Consider the following 27,729-nt stretch of genomic DNA (forward strand, 5'->3'; position numbering starts at 1 on the left):
AGGATGAGGATAAGAATGTGTTTGTAGAGGGAGGGAGGGAGCGAGTAGAATTACAAATAAAATCAAGAGTGAGTATAGCTCATTGTCAATTTGTATTTTGGTATTCTGCCCTGATGGTTTGACAGATTAACCCCTTAAGAGAAATCTGACACAGAGGTAGTCATTGAATGGACACCTTTTCCTTAAAGGGCCAAAAGGTAAATATATTTTAGGCTTTGTAGCAAAAGTCAACATCAAAGACATTGTGTTATTTACATATTGCTTAAACAGAAACCTGTTCTTATTTGAAGCTATGTCATGCATTTTACTACCCATTTACAGCACAGAAACCTATTATAGGCTGTGACAAAAATAGGCAGTGCCGATAGAAGGTACACTGGATTTGGCCCAAGTCATAGCTCACTCACTCAATTTAAAGCAGACACCTAGTTCTTGGTTTAGAGACTTGGGGGAAGTTTCTTTTCTTCTGTCCTGATGACTAAGGATGAGGTAAAAGGAAAGTTTAAATCCTACCTACATGAAGTTGAAAATATCTTAAACAAGAAAGTTGGAGTATATGGGAAAAGACTGCAAATGCTATAAAAACAAAAATAGGAATAACTGTATATTTAACAAAACTGAAATAAAGACAAAACTAATTTTAAAGACTATCTCATAAAAAGGGAGAATTCTCCAAGATGATCCAACAGCCATGAACTTTATTACCCCTAAAAACATAACTGGGAACTACATAGAGCAAAACAAATAGAAATAAATGAGAACAATTGACAAAGCTGTAATCGTGGGCATGACTTCAAAACCAACAAGTCAGAGATGGGAGCTGGGGTGCAGACATGCAATCTTAGCACTGGAAGCCTGAAAGCAGGATTGCCATGAATCTGCGGCCAGCCCAGGTTACACGTGAAGCAGGAGGATTGCCATGAGTCTAGGAAAGGAAGGCAGGCTGTTTACTCATCCTGACTCCCGCTGCCGCATCATCTCTAAGCCCTCCTCTTTTACATTATTACAGGAGTGGAAGGTGTCTGCCCTGTCAGGGGACTGCATCCACCCCTTCCTTTCTTATCACACTCATCTGTCTGTTCTGAAAGACTGGGTGAGGGGCTTTCATCATTTCCCCCATTTGAAAGTCAAGTAGACCTTATCTCTTTGGATTCAAGGTCTAAATTTGTTTTATTTCTTCCTACTGTTTTAATGTAATTCCTATTTCAACTGTATTTATACAACCTTGCATATTTAACTATGATTTGCATTGTGGAAATTAATTTAGCTCAATAAACATTAACTGTGCAAAGCAAAATTACCAAGAGAATGTCAAGTTTCTTAATAAACAGTATCCTTTTGCAAAAGCACTGACATACTTTCTATCTAGAAGTAACGATTATTTCCAGCAACTGCGTGAGCCGCGGGCAGTTTTCACATCTAACTTGTGATGTTTCCTCTGGAAATGTGAAACTCGTTTGTCTACTGTCTACTTCTCTCTCCAGAGGACTCAGGGTCTGCAACTAGAGGGTCTTCTCCCGACTGTAAATCCCTAACACTGATCAATGGCTTCACCAGCTGGATATCTGATTAGGCTTTGCCTGTTTTTCATTTACATTGTAAAACATAGATCTTTGTCTTCACAAATATAAAATTATCTAATATACTATATAAATGACTACATATATTTATACTGAAGGGAGACTACCAAGTCTCCCTTCCCTATCCTTATGAGATTGCGATATTATTTTCTTATGGGGGTATATTTCTCTTAAGAATCAATTTTGAAAACCAAAATTGAATTTCTCAATTAATTACTATTTAGGATAAAGTCCAATAACCAAGTTTGAGGGAAAATACTCAATTAAAATACAGAAATAAATCATACTACCGAAAAATAGTGCATGATCTAATAAATTATTTTCAGATGATTAGGGCAAATTACTTAAACTTTATAGTTGAAAACTAATACAGGGACATGTTTTTTAAATGAGCTGCTAAAAGCCACCACATAATACATCTTTCATTTAGTTCAATTATAGCAGCCAAACATACTGCTTTTGTTGGTTAAAATAACATTTGGGACTTTTGTTATTGTCAATTATATGGCCTACAAGCTACATTTTTTATTTTCTACTATTTCTTTGATATTTAGAACTAAGAGTTCTAGATTTTTCCAAATAAATTTTATCAGTTTCTACCTTGTTTAGCAACTTACTACTGAATCTATAAAGTATTGAATAAAAATTGCCAAGTGTAACAAATGCTCCTCTGGCTCATACCACAGTACAAAGATTTAGTAGGAATATAAATATAAATACAAATATATATATATATTTCTGCCAGCAATACCAATACCTCAAATGGTTTCTTCTTCCCAAATGCTGGTAGAGTGAAACTTTTGTATACTCTGCAATTAGGATGAGAAATACGCGTTCAGAAGCTTGGAAACAGTTTTAGAGTAGATTGGAAAGAGACAGGAACAAAATCCAGGCCTGAGACCAGGACAAGGGGAGTCCAAGGAAGCGCTGCACTGCTCTAGACCCTGCTCAATAAGGCACAGCAGCTGGGAATGGTGCGCCAGTGACCCAGAGGGCCCAGCCCACAGACATCAGTACTCTGCATCGATGTGCTTGGCGATGGTGTTCAGCTGGATGTTGGAAGCTCCTTCATATATTGTACCTGAAACAAAAGGAGAAAGGGGACAATTAGGAGCGTGCCCACAGCTGAAGAGAACCGCACAGAGATGAGTATGGAAGCCACCACCGCTGCACTTGCTCTCAGTAACAGGATTCAGTTTCTAAAGTGATTCTGACAGGGTGACAGTTTCCCATTTGATCTGCAGCTCACTAACACCAGCTCTGAACAGTTGAGGACTTGGCTCTTAGAGCATCAGTGTGCAAGCCCAGCTGCTTCTAAGGACCGGGCAGCTTTCAGGGCTGCCTGCAGTTTGCTCTCCTCGCTGCTGGTGGAGCACTGGAGCACTCAGGCATGATGAGGCAGCTGCCTTCTGAAATTAGAACCATACTTCAAAGAGCAGTATTAGACTCTAGGAATGGTAAATACCAACAACTTCTGTAACAGGAAAATGAAGATAGCGCATTTTGTCGCAGTTCTCTTAAAAGGTCTACGGAGGCATTTTAAGAGTCAATTTGATGTTTTTAGAAATATAAATTCATTTTTCTGATAGGAAGAAATCCAGCCACGAAGAAAAGTCAATAAACATTCTGTAGAGATTAAAATGCTTTTACCTAAGTAGCAGTAATATAAAATCGACAAACACAATAGCCCAAATACCCACAGTGGCAAATAAAACAGGAGACCATGGAAAGCCTGCTTACCGATCTTGGCATCACGGAAGAATTTCTCCACAGGGTAATCTTTGGTGTAGCCGACCCCTCCCATCCACTCGATGCACTTGCTTGTTGTTAGCCCAGCAACCTATCAAAGGCAGGGAGCAGGTTATAGACCAGAACTTTGTACAAGGTGAGTCTTGGAGTGAGATTTTTAGGAGCACACATTCACTGTTAGCAAGTGGAAGGGCTGCAGTTATTTCTCTAAAATTCCCCATCAAATCATAGATTTTTTTTATTTTTTGAAAAAGAAACCAGACTTGTTCATAAGCACACGCTTGCCAACAGGCATCATTTCTTAGCGGATAGTTACTGAAGGTGGGGGAAGACAGACACTACCCTTTCGGTCCTTGTGGTCATTTAGAGAGACGTTAAAACATTTGACACAGATTTTATAAGCTGCAGAGAGCAGAAGAGCCTATCAGGAAAACTGTTGTGAGGAAACAGCTTGGCTGAGGCCTACAACAGCAGTTAGGGGCAGTATAAGCTAAGGAACAACACAACGTGTATAAAGAATCCAAATAGAGCAGGGCCCCACTGGCCTCAGGGACCAGCAAGGAAGAAGGAAGAAGACACTGGAAGGGTGGGCTGGCCCTGAGAGGTGGGCAAACAGTTTGACTATTGTAATGGCTCCTCAAGGATGTCCAGAGAGATCCCAATTCCCAGAAACTGGATGTGCCATCCAACCTGGCAACAGAGGGGCTGTGCAGCTGGGATCTGAAATAAGAAAATTATCCTGGGTTATTGGGATGGAGCACATAATCCCAACAGTGCTTGTAAATGAGGAAGGATGCTGGACAGCTAGTCACTGAAGGCAGGCTGACCACAGCAACGGGGGGGGGGCAGGACAGAGAGGGGGAGGGGGAAGGGGAGGGGGAGGGGAAGGGGAAGGGAGAGGGAGAGAGGGAGAGGGGGAGAGGGAGAGGGGGAAAGGGAGGGGGAGAGGGAGAGGGGGAGAGGGGGAGGGAAAGGGAGTCCTTTGAATATGCTACATTGCTGGCCATGAAGATGAACAAAGGGATGTGAGCCAGGCCCTTGGGAGCTGGAAGGTTCTCTGGAGCCTCTAGAAAGCCTGTTTTGCGAACATCTTTATTTGATATCTGTAAAGCCAATTTCAGACTTCTGACCTGCCAAAGTGGCAGCTGATAAAAGCACATTTTAAAACACTACATTTTGGGAAATTTGCTTGCTATAGCACTTTCAGAAACCAATATGAATATTAGTTCTATTTACTGTGAGAAGTCACTGAAAAGTTCCAAGTGACATGGCCACCAAAAAGACAGCAAGATTGGACTGGGGACAGCAATAAGGACCATGAAAGAAGCTGGGTGCCCCAGGAGTTCAGCTAAGAAATGATGTTGCCTGGACAGATAGGTGGCAGAGAAAGAAACAGAGAGGCGGGAGAGAGACGGAGAGACTGCAAGAAAGAGAGAGACAGCAAGAGAGAGAGAGAGAGACAGACAGACAGACAGACAGACAGACTAGGGTTTAGGCTTTCTCTGGACAGCCTTGAAACCCAATTAAAACAGTCAAACTGCCTGTCCTCTAAGACTAGCCTGCCCTCCCAGTTTCTTCTCTTCTTTTACACTGACCCCAGTTCATGGCAGCCTCTCATTTTGGGAGCTGCAAGGGTTAAGTGAGTATCTGTCAGTGTATCCAACCTGTAGCCCAGGGGCTATGTGTCCCCCAGGAAAGCCACGAAAGCAGCTCATCCCATCTGGAGAAGGTTAAAAGGTCGGCTTCCCCTAAATCCAAATATCAGACGCAGTGTCAAGATTGGGAGACGCCTGCCCCATAGAGTGGCTCAACTCTCTTGCCATAGTTCCACGTGAACACAGAGAATGGATATAGCTGAGTAGAAGATGTTACACATGTAGGCCATGTTTTCTCGGTGCTTTTGGTCTCCTATGGTCCTGGCATGAACATGTCCTCCATGGTAACTCATTGTACCCCAACTTGAAACCACGGCTTGAAGCCATCACTCAGAGGAGGCCTCTATGGGCTTGGGGTAGTGTGCTTCGACCTGAACTGGCCATTCACGGAAACACAGAGACAGCATAGAAGCAACACATCTTCCCACGGCAGCTCTACCCTTGCCCTTCTACTGCAGGAAGTGGAAAGTGTGCATTCTCTTTTTTGGAGGATAGCATAAGCTTAATCAACATTCCCAAGTGAAAGACTAATAATCTCACTTATTTAAAAAAAAGAGGCTGATAACTCCTTCTAATTTACCTCGGATGCATAATATTTGGCCATAGATGCTTCTTTTATAAATGGCCTTCCGGCTTCTACGAGCCTAGCAGCGTTGTATGTTAGCAACCGTGTGGCTTCCAGCTGGGTGGCCACCTGAGCCACTTGGTGTTGGAGCCCCTGTAACATTCAGATCCATGTTAGAAAATGACAATCTGCAAAACTCAGTTTACTTCTAACTGCAAGTTAGATATACAACGCTCACAGACTCATAATCCGTCCCCAAAGAAATCCAAATTCAATCCTTTTAAATACCTTAAGTCTGCAATCTAAAGTGAAATAATAATATACTACAGGTATTATGAATTATTTTTTGAAAAATTTCAAAACTCTTGTAATGCTTCATAGTTTGTTAAGATTTTAAACAGCACCGTAAAAGGTTAGGTTTTAAAACTTTGATTCTAAAATTTATTAATTATTTTCAACTGTTTATGATAAATGGCCTATATTAAACCCAATAGAACAAAACTTCAAATATTCTTTGCTTGACTGAATAAGAAAATTTTGATTTTTGAACATGACCACAACACATTACAAGTTACTAGCTGAGAAATAATGAAAGAATCTTTGTAGCACCAATTTTCTTCCTTCAACTAACTTTATCAATGTGAGTGTACTCCAATGTTCAAGAAGAGATGGCAGCTGTAGATTCCCCCCTCTGTGGCTCTCCCCTTCAGTTCTGGAGACAGGGATCTCACCAGACCTGGTGCTTAGCCTATGGCTGCTGACTAGTAAGTCTCTGCGATGTGGTTTGCTACAAATATAGCCTCAATGTTGACTACAGACTGGAATGTTTCTCATGTCTAACCTATCCACCATTCAAGCACTTATTATATGCTAATCCTGTGTTGAGCAATGGGAGGTACAACACTGAACACTATAGCCAGAATTCCTTGTCTTCATGACCTGAGTCTAACAATAGATGTCAATTAAATTATTTCAGTAATAGGTGATGAAAATTAAGACAGTCTCAATTAAAGCACTTATTTAATAATCCCATTAATGAAAAGTTTTTCCAAAATGAAAGGAGTAAAAACTTGGGCAGTGGGGGCTATTTGTAAATATCAGATAGATTCTTTTCTTTCTGTGATATTTAGTATTTATACTACTTTGATGTGCATAAAGGCTTTTGGAGATATATAAGTTATGAAGCATCACACTAATGGGATAGATACCTGCAGGCCTATGCAGAACGAATACCTCCCTGCTAAGACATGTCTTTTCACTTATGCTCTCTGTTTGTGTTGTGGGCACTGACCACAGGGTCTTATGCTACATTCTAAGTGGCACTCTACCACCAACCTACCCCTCCAGCCCTGCCCACTTAGGACATCTTTCTTGAGGAAAATAAACTGGGTAGACAAATTCTCTGCTTATATTTTTTTCTTTCTTTCTTTTTTCTCTCCTTCCTTTCTTTGTATTTATTTATTTACTTATAGAAGTGTCTTGGTATATTGTCCTGACTGGTGGCTGGCTTCCTACTTGCTATGTTGCCAAGGCTGGTCCTGAAAAATTCACCAATTCTTTTCCTTTACGATTAGTCTTTTTTATGTTTCACTTATGAAATCCCTTCTTTCCTTACTGCTATAAACACAGTCTCCTACTTCTTTTTAAAAATTTAAACTTTTATTTTTGTTTTTTTTTGCTTTTCGAGACAGGGTTTCTCTGTGTAGCTCTGGCTGTCCTGGAACTCACTCTGTAGACTAGGCTGGCCTCGAACTCAGAAATCCGCCTGCCTCTGCTTCCCAAGTACTGGGACTAAAGGCGTGCGCCACCACGCCCGGCTTAAACTTTTATTTTTAACATGGTTTCTTTGCTGTATATGAATTCTATCTGCTGTAAGAAGCAAAGATCTAAAGTTTGCAAGACCTAGGGGTCTCTCTTCCCAATGATGGCCAACTAGGCCATCTTCTGCTACATATGCAGCTAGAGGCAGGAGCTCTGGGGGTACTGGTTAGTTTATATTGTTGTTCTACCTATAAGGTTGCAGACCCCTTCAGCTCCTTGGGTACTTTCTCTAGCAAAAAAAAAAAAAAAAAAAAAAAAAAAAAAGCAGCAGCAGCAAAGATATTTTCATTTTTTTCCCACACGGAGAGAACAGTCTCACTTTGTGGCCTACAAGGTTGTTTCCACCATGTATCAGTGTACAAACTGGCATGTGTCTATTGCTGGCCTATATAGTCTTTGCCTATTAGTCAATTTGGCTGTTTTATGCCAATATCATTATTATACAGGTTCTGATATATTTCTGTGCAGAATTCTGAGATTTTAATCCTTTTTTTAAAAAATATCTTTGTGCCAGTTAAACTTGTCGCCATGGTATACCAATGGTTTAGAACACATGAGCTGTCATAGAAGGCAGAAAGGTAACAGTGGTATGCCTTGAAAAAAAACTGAAAAAAACAAACAAACAAACAAACAAACAAACCCCAAGACAAAACAAAACAAAAACCCAACTCATGATAGCTAGATACAGGTCCCTGAGTGTACTGTAAATAGAAAGCATTGCCTGGGGCAGTGCTCAAGTCTATGCAGAATAAAGAACCGAGAGTTGTAAGAATGAGCTGCCTAGGCCTGTCCTTAAGTCTCTGAAGTCTAGAGATGACAAGGATGTCATTGATACACACCCAAGTGAAAAAATGTCATTTTAGTGAGAGGATAGTGGGATATAACCCTACCGACTCTTACCAAAGCTTTATACAGTTAATGATAAATTTCTATTTTGTCCCTCATACCTTTTTTTGCTTGTTTGTTTGTTTGTTTGTTTTGAGACAGGGTTTCTTTATGTAGTCCTGGCTGTCTTGGAATTTACTATGTAGACCAGGCTGGCCTCAAACTCACAGAGATCCACCTGCCTCTGCCTCCTGAGGGGTGTGATTAAAGGCATATACCACCATGCCTGGCATGACTGAATTTCTTAATATTAAATTTCTGCCTGAAAACAAAAAATAAAGACATCCCAACAGGCTGTGAAAACGCAAGCACTGCTATACTTAGTAGTTTTCCTGACCCTGAGCATATAGAGAGAGACCGATCCTAGCTTACAGGGAAAATCAAAAGCCCCCTTTAACCTGTCTCACTGTCGGCCGGCCCTTCTTGCTGGAAGCTAGAAGCCAACTACATGACTTTGGGAGCCCACCTTCTATGTGCTCCAGTTTTCTTGTATAGGAAGGAGATGACGGCAGGAGCTACAGCTCCTACTGGGCAAGCATTTCTAATCTGAAAATCTGAAACCCAAAATGCTCCAAAATCTGAAACATTTTAAGCATCAAGATGGTGCCACAAGTAGAAAGTTCAACCCGTGACCTTTTCGTTCATAAATAAAATTATTAAAAGTATTATATAAAATTACCTCAGAGCTACATATAGGGCATATAAGGAATATAAATGAAGATTTTTTAGATTTATCTCACATCCCCAGGCTATCTTACATGTACACAAAAATGTCCTGAACTCTGCAAATACCTGAAGCCTAAAATATTTCTAGTGCCAGGCATTTCAGAGAAAATCATATGAACCTGCACACAGAAGAGCGAGGCTTGAACCTAGGGGATACCGGACTTCTGAAGTCGGTGAGGAGACAGCTCTACAGTGCCCACAAGGCATCCCAAACATACATCAGCTGGCCTCAAGGACTATGGTTCTGCCCTTAGAAAAGATTAAGATGGCCACAGTGTATCCCATGAGACCTATTTCTCCTCCCAATAGAACATCCTTAGGGAACTCCCTCCATGGCTTTACACACAGGAAGGGGAAAAGTCCAAGACAACAGAGTTTAATTATATACACCTGAAAATCAAATATTCGTTTGCCAAACTGCATCCTTTCTTTAATGTATGGAATAGTGTAGTCAAAACATCCTTGGGCCAGTCCTAGCATCTGTTTAAAGAAAAGAGAGAAAAAAACCAAAAGATCAAAATGTATTTTGTTACAAGTTTATGCCTTTAGTTGCCTAAGTAGCACATTCCTTTCACAGGGAGACTGAAGCAGGACAGGGCGGGGTGGGGTGGGGCAGGGGGCGGGGCGGGAAGTGAGGAGGGGACTGCAGAGCTGGCAGGTACCTTGGGTATTCACTATGTACCTTTGTCAATGTATCTGATCATGTGGAGACAATGTGGACTCTCTTCATATATGCAAGAGTATGTGCATTTAATTCTAGCAAATTCTGGCTACAGCTATGTTTGTAGGACCAGGATTCTGCTCAGGAGTCCTCATCATTAAATTCTGATTCTCCAGGCATGAAGCAAGCTGTAGCTTAGCCTGGAATGGACTCAAGACTACAGACTCTGTCTCCAGTCCTCAGAGTCAAATCTGGAGTCACTTCGTTGCCTTGCTTGTTTGTTTTGCTTTCTGAAGTACAGAGGGACTAATCCATGGTGCCAGCCTGCTAGACTAGCACTCTACCACTGAGTGGGAGGAAGAGGGAGGAGGGGACGTGGCCTAAACATCAGCGTTTCAAAACCTCCCTGAGTGACTTAACTGGGGTTCAGACAACTGATGAGAGAATCTGGTAAAAACACTAATTTCCACATTTGAAGAACAAGTTAAAAGGTGGTCACAATTTTAGCTGAACTGTCTCACTGCTAACTAATTTCTATAACTATCGAACGATCCGGGCTTAAAAATGGTTTTTAAACTTCAACATTAGGTAGCTAGTAAATCACTATCTAATTATGTCAAACTATGTAGGGTTAAAAAAAAGAAATAGAAAAAAATCAATAGTTAAAGCTTTGGGGGGAAATGCTCACAAACATCAATATTTCATTAGTGTTCATTCACACTTTCTGTTAGCCTTTATTTAGTATTCTCTGGAGAACAGAAGATTATATCCAAAATTAAGGGGACAATGCCCCCACAAACCTCAAGTTAAAATGAGGCAGCAAGTTTTGGTGTTTATAGATGATGTCATCAGTCAGCATGTAAGCCTCTGTTAATGTGAAGACTGGTTTGGGTTCTTAAATTTTTTTTCTTTCTTTTTTTTTTTTTTTTTTTAAAGATTTATTTATTTATTATATGTAAGTACACTGTAGCTGTCTTCAGACACTCCAGAAGAGGGCGCCAGATCTCGTTACGGATGGTTGTGAGCCACCATGTGGTTGCTGGGATTTGAACTCTGGACCTTTGGAAGAGCAGTCGGGTGCTCTTACCCACTGAGCCATCTCACCAGCCCTTTTTTCTTTTCAGCATTTTCTAATATGTATGAGTGTTTTGTCTGCATGTATGTCTGTGTAACAGGTGCATACAGGACCTGCAGAGGACAGAAGAGAACACTGGATGGCCTGGGTCTGGAGTTATAGCTGGCTGTGAGCCACCATGTGTTTGCTGGGAATCAAACCTGGGTTCTCCACAAGAGCAGCCAGTGCTCTTGACTGCTTAGTTATCCTTCTAAGCCCTGACTTTGTTGTTGTTGTTTTTGTTTTTGTTTTGTTTTTATGTAGGTTTTGTTATGTACACACACTGGCCTTGAACTTGCTATGTCTATTTTCAAACTCTCAACCCTTCTGCCTCAAGCCTCTGGGATCACAGGCAAGTGCTAACACCACTGACTTAAACACTGACATTACCCACTGTGAAGGAAAACTTGCATTTCTATCTTGGGAGAATGTTTCCATTTTAAACAATAAAGAAGAAAATTCTCTGCAACTGCAGGATTTTGAAGAACAGTGACTCCAGTTCACTGTTCCATGTACCTCTTCCTCTGAGACTCAGCACGTGCCTGCTTTATTTAGCACTTTACTGGGTTATAAGATAATAGCGAGTAATTGGAATCAATCTCATATCATAGACGTCATGGCCAGAACATCTATATTATGCGTATCTAGAAACCTTAAGGCTTCATGTTAGAGCTCTAATGCTGTATCCAATCAAGTTGTACAACAGGAAAACCTTTAAAAGCACGGGTATGGAAGTACTCTTTTAGCTTTGTTAGCAGCCAAAATTGAATTTTGATCTAAGAATAGTTTGTTAGGGTGAAGGTATAGCTCAGAGGTAGAGCTGATGCTTAGCATGTTTAGGGTCCTAGATTCAGTCCTCAGAATCTCTCCCCTCAAGGGGGGCGGGCACCATTTTGTTAATGTAGTAAAGAATAGCAGGAAAAAAAATGTGGAGTAATAATTCAACATTTAACTATTTTAACAGCTAACAGATATACTTTATATCAAAATCTAAAAGATTTAAGTTAGAAAATCTTAGATACTGCTTAAAAACAAATATATATCTGACTATTGATAGGTTCAGGAAGCGCTTAGGGGGTGCCAACTCTCAATGTTGAACTACCCGTTACTGACAGATTTTAGGTTGAGGGTCAGTCATTGCCTTCAGTTGACTCCACTGGGCTCCAATGCTCACATAGATGGCCTTGGAAATGGATCACTAAACATAGCCAATAGTTACAAAATTCAGTCTGGTAAGATGAGGGGGTGTGGTGTTGCTAAGGATGGGAAGGAGATAAGAGAAAGAGTGGAAAGAGAGTAATCAGAATTACACACACACATGCACATATATATGTGTATGTATGATATGATATAATATATATTAAGGGTTGGGATTAGGGTTATATGTATGTATATATATATATATATGAATAGAACTTTACATAATAGAATATATATGTATATATACATATATGTATATGTAAATACATATGTATGGATTTTATATAATAGAATATATATGAATATATGGATATACATTCTTACATAATAGAATATACATTCTTATATAATAGAATGAGTGCTCTTAATTTTAAAATGTTCTGAAAGCATGAATTTCAGGTTTTGAAAAGTTAACTGAAAAACAGATGCCATTATTTAATATGTAATATATTTGGAAGTTACTGGTCTAGCATTAGATAATGCTTTAATGTTCTCAAAGCAGAAAAGAGCTCTGAATAGGCCATTGTTTGATTTTCTGGGCACTTACATAATTGACCAAAGTAGAATTTGAGAGAAATAACCTGAAGCCATTCTTTCCCCTCATGCTAGGACAGGCTGCCACCTTGTGTTCAAAAGCTTCCAGATAATCAATTGTCTTATTGCAATTCTTTTTTTTATTATTTTTCATTTTTATCTTAATTGGCTCAAAATGTGAAGGAGCTAAGAAGACTTACCTGTGCAGCAATTCCAATTCTACCTTCATTAAGACTTCCTATGGCATACTTATAACCATGCCCAATTTTCCCCAAAATATTAGTTTCTGGAACCTGGAAATACAAATGTATACTTACTTCCAAATTTAGATTTACATCACTTATTTTGATTTTAAATATACATAGCATGTAATTACACACACATACTTGAATCTCCCCCATTTGTGTGACCTTGCTCAATCATGGAATTGAGTAAACTTCAATGAGAAAAGCTGCAGAAATGACTCAGTGGTTAAAAGCACTTGTTTTTCCAAAGGACCCAGATTCAACTCCTGGCACTCTACGTGATTGCTCACAACATCCATATCCAGTTTCAGGGGACCTGGCATCGTCTTCTGACTTCCGCAGGCAACAAGGACACAGGTGGTACACACACACGCATTCATGCAAAACCACTCATACCCAGAAAATAAAATAAATACATCTAAAACATTATAGCTGTCTCCTGAGAGGCTCTGCCAGTGTCTGACAAATACAGAGGTGGATGCTCACAGCCAACCACTGGACTGAGCACAGGATCTCCAATGGAGGAACTAGAGAAAGGACCCAAGGAGCTGAAGGGGTTTGCAGCTTCATAGGAGGAACAAAATATGAACCAACCAGTCCCCCCCCCCAGAGCTCCCAGGGACTAAACCACCAACCAAAGGGGCCCATGGCTCCAGCTGCATATGCAGCAGAGGATGGCCTTGTTGGACATCAATGGGAGGAGAGGCCCTTGGTCCTGTCGATGCCCCAGTATAGGGGAGGGACAGCCAGGACAGGGAAGCAGGAATGGGTAGCTTGGTCAGCAGGGAGAAAGGCAGTAGTGATAGGAGGTTTCCAGAGGGGAAACCAGGAAAGGAGATAACATTTGAAATGTAAATAAAGAAAATATCTAATAAAAAAAAAACCCAAAGAACCAAACTAAACCCTCCAGTTTGATTGCCTGCTGACATCTGTGCGTCTCCTGACCGTTCTCCCAAGTCTGTGCTGCTCATTCGTGCATCCTCCGCAGCCTAAGCACAATCTACTTAATGAATGAGTACATTCAGAAAAAGGGAATTTTACATACTTTGTCAATAACATATATGCGTAACAAGTTACCTCCAATTCTTATTTGTATGTTAATCATGTTAAGATAATTCATTAGAAACTACAGAAACATGAAGTATCTTCAAAAGCAAGAGTAATAAGCTGCTCTTCTGTTGAAATGATTCATATTTAGAAAAGTCTACTGAGGTGTGTGAGTGTGCACTCTCCCATCCAGTAAGTAGGAGAGAAGGAAGGAGAAATAAGCTATAATATTTCCTTATAATATACAAAGTTAATAGTAGAAGTGGAGAGATGGCTCAGTGGCTAAGGGGAATTGTTGCTCTTGCAAGGATCCAGGTTCTCTTCCCAGCACCCACATGGCTACTCACAATCATCTGTGATTCCAGTTCCAGAGGATCCTACATTCTTTTCTGCTCTCCAAGGGCACGAGGCACATATATGGTTCATGCACATGTGCATGTGCACGTGCACGCGCACACACATGCACATGTGCATGAACCATATACGTGCACGTGCACACACACGCACATGCACACACACACACCACATGCAAAACAACATTGCCATACATACAGCAAAATATCCTCAATAATCAATACTTGGAATAAATCAATACTAGAAACAAAAGAAAATAGTTAGGAGGGAGAGCAGGGAGGAATGGACAGGTTAAGGGCAAGTAGGAAGAAGGAAGGAGAGAGGCCCAAAGATATCTGTAACAATAGCTCAGTTCCTCCAGACACAGCTGCCCACAAAGATCCAGGAGCAGTGGAACATGTGTGCCCAAGTCAGGCTCCAGCATCCTGAGGAAGATCCTGCTTTGTGGAGTGTAACCTGCCTGCTTTCCACTCTTACTGAGCAACATCTCCATCTTGTGGCCGTTGGTGTACCAACCTCAGAATTCCTCCCAGCAGTTAGGTTCACAAGTGCCAAGCTTTTAAGTATAAATGTTTCAGAGTATATAAGTTGTAAATAATGAAAATAATAATAATTAAAGTTAATTTCTGGCATTTTCTCTCTAGGTCAGAGGTTGTACAGGAAAGTTTTCCATAGGAAATAACTGAGAAAAGGGCTTCAACTCTTGGCCAGCGCTTAACTGCTGACCAGCTCCACCAAGAACTCTTCCGTGCAGTGCCCACTTATCCCATTTGCTGTTTGGGGCCATTCTCTCATATATTTCCTATGGTTCTACGTAAGGCTGATTTCTCATTAATCTTCTACAGAATAGTCTAGAATACCTACCTTGACATTTTCAAATGTTAACTGACAGGTGGACGAAGCTCTGATGCCCATTTTATTTTCTCGTTTCCCTATCTGAAAACCTTCTGTATCTCGGTCTACTAAGAAGCAGGTGATGCCTCTGTAGCCCTAAAAAAAAGTAAAATATGATTATCACTTAGGCTTTAAAAATCCCTGTTTATAAAGAGTTCGAAGTAAGAAAGTTAAGGGGTTACAGAGACGGCTCAGCAGAGTACTTGCTGCTCTTCCAGAGGACCAGAGCTTGGTTCCCAGCACCTCCATTCTGGCTCACAACTGTCTGTAACTCTAGTTTCATGGGATTTAGCTCCCTCTTCTGGCTTCCATGAGCATCAGACACGCATGTGGTTCACAAACATACATGCGGACAAACTACTCACATAACATAAAAATAAAAAGCATAAAGAGTGAAAGAAAGTGACAAGGCTGGTGAGATGCCTCAGCTGGTAAAGTGCCACTGTGCAAACTTGAGGATGCCTGTTGATCCTAAATACCTGCCTGAAGAGCTGAGCATGGTGGCATGCCCTTGTGATACCAGTACTAGGGAGGCAGAGACAGATGAGTCCTTGGGGCTTGCTGTCCAGGCAGGCAAACACAGTCAGGTAAACGTTATCACTGAGGCCCAGGTCTCAGTGAGGAACCTTGCCTCAAACAGAGCTGGGGGCTTGAGAAAGGAATCCATAGTTAGAGCACAAACTGCTCCTGCAGAAGATTCTCCACATCATTGCGAGTGGCTCACAGTCACCCGTAAGTCCAGCTATGGCAGATCTGCCATCTTCTTCTGGCCTCCTTGGGCGCCTTGAACCCAGTGGACATACCCTTACACAGACAAACATATATACACATTTAATTTAAAAAGACAATCTATAAAACGAAAGTGGCCATTTCCTGAGAAGCAGTGCCTGAGGTTGATTTCTGGTTTCCTCACAGATGCATCCATATCTATACAAACACACATGTGCACACATGTACAAAAAGAAAAGAAAGCTAAAACAGACAGTAAACACCAAGGGACTCTGAATTGCGACATGTGCACTACAGACAGAACCAGAATAATTGGAGAACATTAGTTACTAAACAAGAATCTTATGCCAGGCATGGTGGTGCACCTCAGCGCTTGGGAAGCTGAGGCAGGAGGATGTCAGTGAGTCTGAGGCCAGCCTGCTCTACATAGAGAGTTCTAGGGCAGCCAGCGCCGCCTAGAGAGGGCTCTTACCACGACCTGTACTTTTCCATGCCCCACAGTGAGTGTTGGAATTATTTTTATTAAGTACGTGATCATGAGACCCCCCATGCTTTAAGTTCAATATTCAGAAAACAAAATAAAACATACTTACCATTTTGCTGTATGATTTTCTTCCATCTAAAATACTCTTAAATCTTTTTCAATATTCTTAAAAGTAATGTATTTTACAAGTACTTAAATCCTTCATTATTATACAGAAAAATTAAAGTTCTACCCAATTAAAGCTTAGGGAATTAGGAAAAAAGTCATAAATGGTCCTCTGTGTAGTAAATAACTATGCCAACAAGTTATTTTAGATGAATGAGTAAACAAAAAATATATCATTCAACTCTCATAGAATGAGGAGCGTAAAAAACAAACCCTAGGAAGGAAATGAAAGAAGAAAAAGAAAAAGAAAGAAAAGATGGGAGGGAGGGGGGGAGGGAGGGAGGGAGGAGGGAGGGAGGAGGGAGGGGGGAGGGAGGGAAGGAGGAGGGAAGACGGAGGGAGGGAGGAGGTTCTCTTTATACTCACAGAGCTGGGGTCCACATTGGCGAAGACCAGGAAGAGCTCTGCATGCTCAGCATTGCTGATCCACATCTTCGACCCATTGATGACGTAGTAATTTCCACTTTTTTCAGCTCTTGTTTTCATAGCGAAGGAGTCGCTACCGGCTCCAGCTTCAGAAAGGCAAAAGCTCCCTACCTATAGATGTGAGAGAAAAATACTGTATTTATCCTTTATATTAACAAGTCATAGGGAAAAAATGGGCATTGTGGGTTGTTGTTGTTGGTTTTTTTTTTTCTTTTTCTTCCCTTCATGACAGGTTTCTCTGTGTAGAGCTGGCTGCCCTAGAAACTCACTCTATAGATCAGGCTGGCCTTGAACTCAGAATTCTGCTTGCCTCTGCCCCAGCAAGAGCTGGAATTAAAGGTGTATGCAGCCACTGTCCAGCTTTAAAAAATGGACATATGTAAGTTAAATCTTTAGTTATACCAAAAAAAAAAATCTATATTTGGGCTAGGCATGGTGGTGTATGCCTTTAATCCCAGCACTCAGGAAGCAATGGCAGGCTTCCTGTGCTCTGTCTGTGAGTTCGAGGCCAGCCTGGTCTACATAATGAGTTCAGACCAGCCTAGGGTATGTACCGAGATCCTGCATTTTTATAAAGTTTATATTTAACACAATAGAATTGTGATTATTATTTTCTCAGAAGCACCCTTACTGTTTATCTAAGATAAAATGCAGGCTTAGGAACACATGCTTACTGTGCAGCATTTCCTTGTCTGCCTTCATTAAGACTTCCCATAGCACAGTTAGAGCCTGCAGCCATCTCAAAACTCAAGTAAAAAATGCAGGAAGCTTGTTGTAAGCTTCAAGCCAGAAAAACAAACAAACAACCCCACAAGCTGAAATGTAATTAATTATAGTAGAAAGTGATTTCAACAAAGGTACTGGAAAATGAATTGTGATAAAAGTACTGTTGTTTCGCCGGGCTGTGGTGGTACACACCTTTAATCCCAGCACTTGGGAGGCAGAGGCAGACAGATCTCTGTGAGTTCAAGACCAGCCTGGTCTACAAAGTGAGTTCCTGGACAGCCAGAAACCCTGTCTCAAAACAAACAAGCAAACAAACAAGACAACAACAAAACAAAAAATGCTGGATTTTTGTTTGTTTGTTTGTTTGTTTGTAGCCAGGGTCTCACTGTACATCCCAGGCTGTCCTGGAAGTTGCTATGTAGCCTAGTCTGGTCTCAAACGAGCAGTTTTCCTGCCTCAGCCTCTGACCACTAGAATTATAAGTATGCTCTGCCATGCCTGGCTAAAAATAATTGTCTGATGATTATTTCCTAAGTTTCCACATGACAAATGAGAAGTAGAGTGTGCTTTTCCGGTAGCAGTAATTTATTGAGCATTGCTTGGTTGATGGATGGTGTTGCATTGTGGTCTCGGATAATTAAAGTCAATATGGCAGTTACTGTTCTCCCGAAAACACTGGAACCTTAGACCCAATCCATTTTCAACAACTCATTTCAACTTACTTTTTCTGTAGCCAGCTTTGGCAAATAGGTGGCCTTCTGTTCTTCTGAAGCGTGTTTTCTAAACAGGTTGTTGATTACTGTGTTCTGGATGTCACACAGGAGAGCCACCGAGGCATCCACCTTAGCTAGCTCCTCTATCACTAGGACAGAGCAGAAGAAGGAAGCTTCTGTCCCTCCATATTTTGCTTCAATTTCAATGCCCATCAGCTAAAGCCAAGACAGAGGAGGAAAGATGAGGCAGGTGCAGAAAGCTATTCATACCGGGAGACTGTAAATTGTAAAAACTAAACTGCAAACACATGGATGACCTGGGGCCCCTTATGCTAGGCAAGCACTTTACCACCACCCAAGTGATAGCCATAGCCTACCATATATGCATTCTGAATTTTAAAATTTTATTTATATTTTAATTTGATATAGCTATTTTGCTATAAATAATAGTCTATAAAAACTTTAGATTTTTCGGTTGCTTGTTTGCTTTTCCTTTTTTTTTTTCTTGAGAAGGATAAATTTATGTTAGAGGTTTTATTCCACTTTGGGTATTGGATAACAATGAAAGATGCAAAATGCCTTGAAGCATAAATGAACGGAATAAAAAAATCTAAGTATGCGCTGATAACCTTTCTTATTAAGAAAGTATGAACTGCCCTATATCCCCCAAAGAAATAGAAGCAGTCATTAATAGTCTCCCAACTAAAAAAAGCCCAGGACCAGATGGGTTTAGTGCAGAGTTCTATCAGATCTTCAAAGAAGATCTAATCCCAGTTCTTCACAAACTATTCCACAAAATAGAAACAGATGGTACTCTACCCAACTCATTCTATGAAGCCACAATTACTCTGATACCTAAACCACAAAAAGACCCAACAAAGATAGAAAACTTCAGACCAATATCCCTTATGAATATTGATGCAAAAATACTCAATAAAGTTCTTGCTAACCGAATCCAAGAACACATCAAAACAATCATCCATCCTGACCAAGTAGGTTTCATCCCAGGGATGCAGGGATGGTTCAATATACGGAAATCCATCAACGTAATGCAGTATATAAACAAACTCAAAGACAAAAACCACATGGTCATCTCGTTAGATGCGGAAAAAGCATTTGACAAGATCCAACACCCATTCATGATAAAAGTCTTGGAAAGATCAGGAATTCAAGGCCCATACCTAAACATGATAAAAGCAATCTACAGCAAACCAGTAGCCAACATCAAAGTAAATGGTGAGAAGCTTGAAGCAATCCCTCTAAAATCAGGGACTAGACAAGGCTGTCCACTTTCTCCATACCTATTCAACATTGTACTTGAAGTCCTAGCCAGAGCAATTCGACAACAAAAGGAGATCAAAGGGATACAAATTGGAAAAGATGAAGTCAAAATATCACTTTTTGCAGATGATATGATAGTATATATAAGTGACCCTAAAAATTCCACCAGAGAACTCCTAAGCCTGATAAACAGCTTCGGTGAAGTAGCTGGATATAAAATTAACTCAAACAAATCAATGGCCTTTCTCTACACAAAGAATAAACAGGCTGAGAAAGAAATTAGGGAAACAACACCCTTCTCAATAGTCACAAATAATATAAAATATCTTGGCGTGACTCTAACTAAGGAAGTGAAAGATCTGTATAATAAAAACTTCAAGTCTCTGAAGAAAGAAATTATAGAAGATCTCAGAAGATGGAAAGATCTCCCATGCTCATGGATTGGCAGGATCAACATTGTAAAAATGGCTATCTTGCCAAAAGCAATCTACAGATTCAATGCAATCCCCATCAAAATTCCAAATCAATTCTTCAACGAATTAGAAAGTGCAATCTGCAAATTCATCTGGAATAACAAAAAACCTAGGATAGCAAAAACTCTTCTCAAGGATAAAAGAACCTCTGGTGGAATCACCATGCCGGACCTAAAGCTCTACTACAGAGCAATTGTGATAAAAACTGCATGGTACTGGTATAGTGACAGACAAATAGACCAATGGAATAGAATTGAAGACCCAGAAATGAACCCACACACCTACGGTCACTTGATCTTCGACAAGGGAGCTAAAAACATCCAGTGGAAGAAAGACAGCATTTTCAACAAATGGTGCTGGCACAACTGGTTGTTAACATGTAGAAGAATGCGAATCGATCCATTCCTATCTCCTTGTACTAAGGTCAAGTCTAAGTGGATCAAGGAACTTCACATAAAACCAGAGACACTGAAACTTATAGAGGAGAAAGTGGGGAAAAGCCTTGAAGATATGGGCACAGGGGAAAAATTCCTGAATAGAACAGTAATGGCTTGTGCTGTAAGATCGAGAATTGACAAGTGGGACCTCATGAAACTACAAAGCTTCTGCAAGGCTAAAGACACCATCAATAAGACAAAAAAACCACCAACAGATTGGGAAAGGATCTTCACCTATCCTAAATCAGATAAGGGACTAATATCCAATATATATAAAGAACTCAAGAAGGTGGACTCCAGAAAGTCAAATAACCCCATTAAAAAATGGGGCTCAGAACTGAACAAAGAATTCTCACCTGAGGAATACCGAATGGCAGAGAAACACCTGAAAAAATGTTCAACATCCTTAATCATCAGGGAAATGCAAATCAAAACAACCCTGAGATTCCACCTCACACCAGTCAGAATGGCTAAGATCAAAAATTCAGGTGACAGCAGATGCTGGCGAGGATGTGGAGAAAGAGGAACACTCCTCCATTGTTGGTGGGATTGCAAGCTTGTACAACCACTCTGGAAATCAGTCTGGCGGTTCCTCAGAAAATTGGACATAGTACTACCGGAGGATCCAGCAATACCTCTCCTGGGCATATATCCAGAAGATGTCCCAACCGGTAAAAAGGACACATGCTCCACTATGTTCATAGCAGCCCTATTTATAATAGCCAGAAGCTGGAAAGAACCCAGATGTCCCTCAACAGAGGAATGGATACAGAAATTATGGTACATTTACACAATGGAGTACTACTCAGCTATTAAAAAGAATGAATTTATGAAATTCCTAGCCAAATGGATGGACCTGGAGGGCATCATCTTGAGTGAAGTAACACAATCACAAAAGAACTCACACAATATGTATTCACTGATAAGTGGATATTAGCCCAAAACTTAGGATACCCAAGATATAAGATACAATTTGATAAACGCATGAAACTCAAGAAGAATGAAGACCAAAGTGTGGACACTGTGCACCTTCTTAGAATTGGGAACAAAACACCCAGGGAAGGAGTTACAGAGACAAAGTTCGTAGCTGTGATGAAAGGATGGACCATTTAGAGACTGCCGTATCCAGGGATCCATCCCATAATCAGCTTCTAAACGCTGACACCATTGCATACACTAGCAAGATTTCACTGAAAGGACCCAAATATAGCTGTCTCTTGTGAGACGATGCCGGGGCCTAGCAAACACAGGAGTGGATGTTCACAGTCAGCTATTGGATGTGTCACAGGGCTCCCAATGGAGAAGCTAGAGAAAGTACCCAAGGAGCTAAAGGGATCTGCAACCCTATTGTTGGAACAACATGATGTACTAACCAGAACCCCGGAGCTCTTGTCTCTAGCTGCATATGTATCGAAAGATGGCCTAGTCGGCCATCAATGGAAAGAGAGGCCCATTGGACTTGCAAACTTTATATGCCCCAATATAGGGGAATGCCAGGGCCAAAAGAATGGGAATGGGTGGGTAGGGAAGTGGGGGGCGCTATGGGGGACTTTTGGGATAGCATTGGAAATGTAATTGAGGAAAATATGTCATAAAAATATTAAAAATAAAAAAAAAATTAAAAAAAAAGAAAGTATGAACTGTTTTGGTATTTCCATACTGGCCCCTCTCTACTGATTTGATGTAATAAGTGAATGCAGAGAGTAACCAGCGCCCAGGGAACACGTCTGTAGCTTGTAGTTGTTGGCACAGAGTCTTCTAAGCAGGTCTTTTGACGGAACCTTCTCAGCAGAGATAATGACTGCACGAGCATCTATCTGGGGCCACTTTAGAAAGTCCAAGATGGCTAGCAGACAACACCTGGTTAGTGACACACCCAACAAGTCACAGATGCTGACACACAACACTAAATGTTGGCCGTTTGATTTCAATGTCTAAGTCTGGAACATGAAATGTCCTCAGTACTGCTCTGTGTTTAACTGTCCTTGTTTTAGGAAAGGCACATGCCATATAGCAGTGGTGTAAGAGCCAGGTCTGGTAGCAGGAAGGGGGAAGCTTCCTTTCTCTCTAGGCTCTCCTAACAGCAGTGCTGAGTTAGGGCTATGGCTATATTTCAGGGTGAAGATGTAGCCGACAGAAAGGCAGAACCACGAAGGCTGAGAACTGCAATGGAGTGGGAGGGGAGGAGAACTGATAGTGATTTCGGAGTGGGAGCAATTGTTAGCAATACTGCTCCTCGATAAAGGTCACAGTTCTCTTTAATCGGAAATATGTGGCAGGTGACTAACACAGGGAATGAGGGGTTAGGAGGCAGTTGAACTACTATAAGCAGGAGTAGTTTCAGGAGATGGACAGTGCGGGTGCATGGCCCTGAATGCAAGTTCTACCCCAGGAGAACAGTTTTCAAGCCTTTCAAGCCGTGAGACTATCAAAGTAGTCCCACAGAAGCATGGCCTGGTGATGGGGTCTGTCCATGATGACAGCAGAACTGGGTTGGGAGAAGAACCATCGGGTCTTTGTCTAACACACCAGGTGTCTGTGCGGTCCCATATGTCTCTACAGGGGATTCCATTTCCTAAGCATTTCACTGATAACAAAAAATTAGAAAAGCCGTCAAAAGCTGGTCACATTGAAACCAGAAGAAATGAAATTATATGGCATGGTGCCAAAAGTTATTTTTCAATTAGGTGACAGACAAGATTTAAGAAGGTGGTACTGAATACATACTTAGTATTAAAGACAACCAACGAACCAACCAACCAACCAACCAACCAACCAACCAAACAAACAACTCCTTTGAGCCTAAAGACAAGAGAGACACCAGGAATTAGCATGGGGATTTTTAAAGATGTTCTCCTTGGAGTTCCCACACTGACAATGTCCTACTCATAGCCAGATTAACTCTATTTTAATCTCTTCTACATGTCATATGTGGTGACAAGAGCTATGTGACAAAGACTGTGTGAATCACAAAGCTGGAAATCTGCCTAACATGGAACTCAGATATCAGCTCTGCTTTAAGACTGACACACAAACAAGAATGCACACAGTGTCTCTGGCCTGTAGTGTTTGATGGAGCTAGTCAGCTCTTAGGTGAGCTTCCCTGTGTGTGTGCGGTAGGATGGTCAGTCTGTAGCGCCCAGGCTTCTTCCCACCAGGTGCTAGTGGCCTTCTCCTTCACAACATTGCCAGTTTAAAATGTCAATCCAGTCAGAAATCTTTAACTGTATAAAATCAACTAAGACCTTAACAGAGAAGAAACACAGATACTTTGGACTAGGAATGAGGAATTCACTAAGATTATTATAATCCCTCAATTGAAAAGTTTGCATATATTTTAATATACATGATGTATTTAAAAGTAGTTGGCCAACACAAAATGGACTCTGCTTTTTGTGTACTTTTTTTTTGGTTTGGGTATTTTTGTCTTGTTTATTTTGAATTTTTTTTCTTTTTCTTTTTTTTTTTGAGAAAGAGAAACAGAAAGACAGAGAAAATGAAATTGGGTAGGTAGAGAGGTGGGAGAAGACAGGAGAGGGTAGAGGAGGCAAAAGGATATAATAAAATAGAATTAAGGAACACGTACCCCTTGCTGGAACAATCCCTGGATCACCGATTTCTCCATTTTTGAGTTCTCATCCATAGGGGAAACCAGAGGAGCAACGTGCTCCTGTGCAAATTTTTTGACTGTGGGAAAAAGAATTGCTGATGAGTTTATGTTTAAATAGATAGAGTGGATATTTTTAAGTTAAGAAAGAAATAGTTCATTAACAGTTTGCTGATAAACTTTTTAAATCATAAAACACACATGACTATATTTAGGTTTTCAAGATACAAATTACAATTTCCTTCTATACATACAGAAAGGCAATCCCCTAACCTGCTTTGAAGCAAAAATGTAAAATACTATGGAAGGCATAAAATGAAAAGCGAAAGCCGTGTTCTCCTACCTTGGATTTAGAGTTCATCTCCCCACAGGTAACTGATTTTAAACTCATGTGTCCCTTCTGAAAGCTTCTCTTCCAAGTATGCCTCTGCCCAGACGCTCTACCTACCGGCTCACTTCCATTACCCAAACCAACCTAAGACACACATTCAACCTTCTCCCTGCTTCCTTCCTCCCCATCTTATTCTTTTTGCTATTTTTTGAGACAGAATTTCACTGTGTGGCCCTGCTTGGCCTGGAAGTTACTGTGAGATCAGGCTAGCCTTAGCTCACAAAGAGCTACTTGCTTCTGGCCTTGGAGTTCTGAGAGTAAAGCATATACCATCATGCCAGATGCCTGCTGTCTCCCTGCCTACACCTTATCTTTCTACAGCAGCATATCCCATCTAACATGGACCTTTTAACAGCTGCATGACCACACCCAGGAAGGTTTCTCCACCTAAGTCCTAAGAACGTTCTGGGACGGCAAGCCTTTGTTTCGGAGATGCTTTCCCTGTGCACTGTGGGATGGTTAGTATCATGTCCTTACTCCAGGGCTACAGAAGAGACTGTCAATGAATCAGTTTCTGGGAAGAGCTGGAGAATCAGGGAAGAGAGATGGGGAAACCTTAACCTGTAACCTAACCCTTTATTCTGCTGTTGTTTTTATATTACTCTTTCCAAAATATTATGTGAAAAATCTCATTTATATGACTCTAAATCCTTTGGAGGCTAAGGTAAGGTTATTTGAGCCCAGGGGGTTGAGATCATCATGGGTAACACAACAACACCCTGCTTCAAAAATAAACAAATACCCTGATGCCCCTAAACAGGGCAACCACCGCAGAGATGAGCACAGCTCCCGCACTGATTTGTATTATTTCCCATGACCAGAGGGGCAACAGGGTGAAGTTGAAGGCTTACTTACCTGTCTTCTTCATCATAATTTCCTCATCAGTAAGTGTCTGTAGAGGTGCCAAGGCCAGTGCATTGTTTGTCATACTGAGTAGAGCTTCTGGTTGTGAGGATTTGAGGACATGAGGAGGAATCTTCCAAGAAGACAAGCAGGTTGGGAAGTTTCTTCTCAGCTTTAGGAACAGACCCGATTGAAGAAGACACATGCATAGAGGAAAGCAATTGGGACATTAGTTTCCTTGGGAATAACTCTATTACCCATTCTTACTTATTTATATGTATGTGTGTCTTCATCTGTGTGTTTATTTATACCATATGTGTGCCAGTGCCAGTGGAAGAGGGGATCGTGCCCCCTGGAACTGGAAATTTAGATGGTTGTGAGCCATGATATGGGTGCTGGGAACCAAACCTGGGTCCTCTGCAAGAACAGTTCACATCACTTATTCTTATAGCCTATACCCATATTCTAAAATAAGTGAGGTTAATTTAGTACATTTTAAAATTCACTTTTTGTTGTTGTTGTTGTTTTTCTGAGACATGGTTTCCTCTGTGTAATAGCCCTGGCTGTCCTGGGCTCACTTTGTAGACCAGGCTAGCCTCAAACTCAGAAAGATCTACTTGCCTCTGCCTCCCAGGCACTGGGGTTGAAGGTGTGTGTCACCATGCCCCACTAAAGTCATTGTCTTTTAAACACAGTGAACAGTCATTGACTATGTATGGGACTCCTTTATCTAGCGATGAGCCACTGTAAATAATCAGGCCCTCTAATTAAACATTTATTTTTATTCTTTTTAATTGTGTATATGTATGTTGTGTGTATGTAGGTCTATGCACATGAGGGCCACACAGGCCAAGAGGTGTCAGATCCCCTTGGAGCTGGTGTTATGATGTGAGCCAGCTGATGAGGGTGGTGGCAACTGAATTCAGGTCCTCTGAGACGGAAAGCAGTGTGCTCTCTTCCTCTCCTCTCCTCCTCTCTTCAGGGTCTTTATATATAGCTCAAGGTGTCCTGGAACTCTAGGCAGATCAGTCTGGCCTCAAAACTCAGAGATGCCCCTATCCCTGCCTCCTGGGATTAGGAATGTGTGTCCCTACACCCATCTTCTAGTGCATGTCCTTAACATTAAGTCATATCTCCAGGCCCAGCTACCATTTAACCCACTAGAAAACAAGTTTTTACACTGAACTCATTCTCTAAATACATTTCTCATTTCATTAACTTCTTGGATGACTCCAGTTGTGAGTAACCACTGACAAGAAGGGGAGACAATGCAGTATAAGGATTAAGGAGACAAGCTTTGGAGTCTAAAGGAACCAGGCTTAAACCTTAACAGTGGACATATAACAGCTATACCATTTTGGCAAGGGATTTCACTGTGTTTTGGAGGATGTGGTGGTTTGAATAAGAGTGGTTCCCCGTAAGCTCATATATTTGAATGCTTAGTCATCAGACAGTGGAACTTATTGGAAGGATTAGGAGGTGTGGCCTTGTTGGAGTGGGTGTGGCCTTGTGAGAGGAAGTATGGCACTAGGGTATGGACTTTGAGGTTTCAAAAGTCCATGTCAGGCCCAGGCTCTCTTTTTCTGCTTGCAGATCAAAATGTAGCTCTCAGCTGCTTCTCCAACCTCACACCTGCCTGCCTGCCTGCCTGCCTGCCTGCCTGCCTGCCTGCTTGCATGCCTGCCTGCTACCATGTTTCCTGCCACGATGACAATGGACTAAGCCTCTGGAACTGTATACAAACCACCAATTCAATGCTTTCTTTTATAAGAGTTGTCTTGGTTATGGTGTCTCTTCACAACAACAGAACAGTGATTAAGCCAAAGGGGTACAGGTGATTTTTTAAAATCTCTCACAATCTTAGTTTCTATAACTATAAAATGCAGGTAATTTCTTGCAGTCTTGTGAGGATTAATAAAACAATCTATATATAAAAGATTTATCACAGTATGACCATTTAGCAGGAGCTTAATAAATATTTGTGACTATTTTTACTTATGACTTTGACAATATTTGTGACTATCTCTACTTACGAATTGTAACAAGAATGCTAGGCTAGGAGGAAGGATGGGGAAGCACATTATTTCCCTCTTGATGAGACAAAGAAAAAGTTTCTTACTTGTCTAAGAAAAAGTAAAGAGAACAGGAAAGGAGAAGTGTAAAGGAACTACAGTCAGGAAGGCATGCTGCTAATAGCTGAAGGGAGGCAAGTGCTAGCAGCTGATTCAAGGAGTGAAGGAAGGATGGGAGAAGTGGAAATATGGAAGCAGAAGAGAAATAAATACAAGGGCAATTTTGCTCAGTGCTGGTGATGGAGTCTTGGATTGTGCCCTCAATATATAGTCCAAAGAATGAAAGAATGAGCCAACCACCTCCATAAACTGCCTGTGAAACTTGCCTATCCATTTCAAAGCCTGCAATACA

General features: G+C 41.0%; 1 protein-coding gene across 2 annotated transcripts in view; it reads right to left on the reverse strand.

Annotated features, from left to right (window-relative positions):
* Positions 1–678: 678 nt before the first annotated feature.
* The window catches only part of Acadsb (acyl-CoA dehydrogenase short/branched chain), a 45,839-nt gene continuing 18,788 nt past the window's right edge, over positions 679–27,729 (reverse strand). Inside the window, exons 2-11 of one of the 2 annotated variants that reach the window (XM_021168602.3) lie at positions 25,318–25,477; positions 24,051–24,151; positions 18,283–18,489; positions 16,775–16,945; positions 15,001–15,126; positions 12,691–12,783; positions 9,372–9,461; positions 5,565–5,702; positions 3,321–3,420; positions 679–2,661 (exon numbers count right to left, since the gene is read on the reverse strand). In XM_021168602.3, coding sequence (XP_021024261.1) covers positions 2,591–2,661; positions 3,321–3,420; positions 5,565–5,702; positions 9,372–9,461; positions 12,691–12,783; positions 15,001–15,126; positions 16,775–16,945; positions 18,283–18,489; positions 24,051–24,151; positions 25,318–25,477 — 1,257 coding nt within the window. In that variant the 3' untranslated portion in view covers positions 679–2,590. Of the gene's footprint in view, positions 2,662–3,111; positions 3,421–5,564; positions 5,703–9,371; positions 9,462–12,690; positions 12,784–15,000; positions 15,127–16,774; positions 16,946–18,282; positions 18,490–24,050; positions 24,152–25,317; positions 25,478–27,729 lie in introns of those variants that run through there. The other variant, XM_085841228.1, reaches the window with a different exon arrangement.

The sequence above is a fragment of the Mus caroli genome, unplaced genomic scaffold (assembly GCF_978045245.1).
Source record: "Mus caroli unplaced genomic scaffold, Mus_caroli_1 scaffold_8, whole genome shotgun sequence".
NCBI classification, from domain to species: Eukaryota; Metazoa; Chordata; class Mammalia; order Rodentia; family Muridae; genus Mus; species Mus caroli.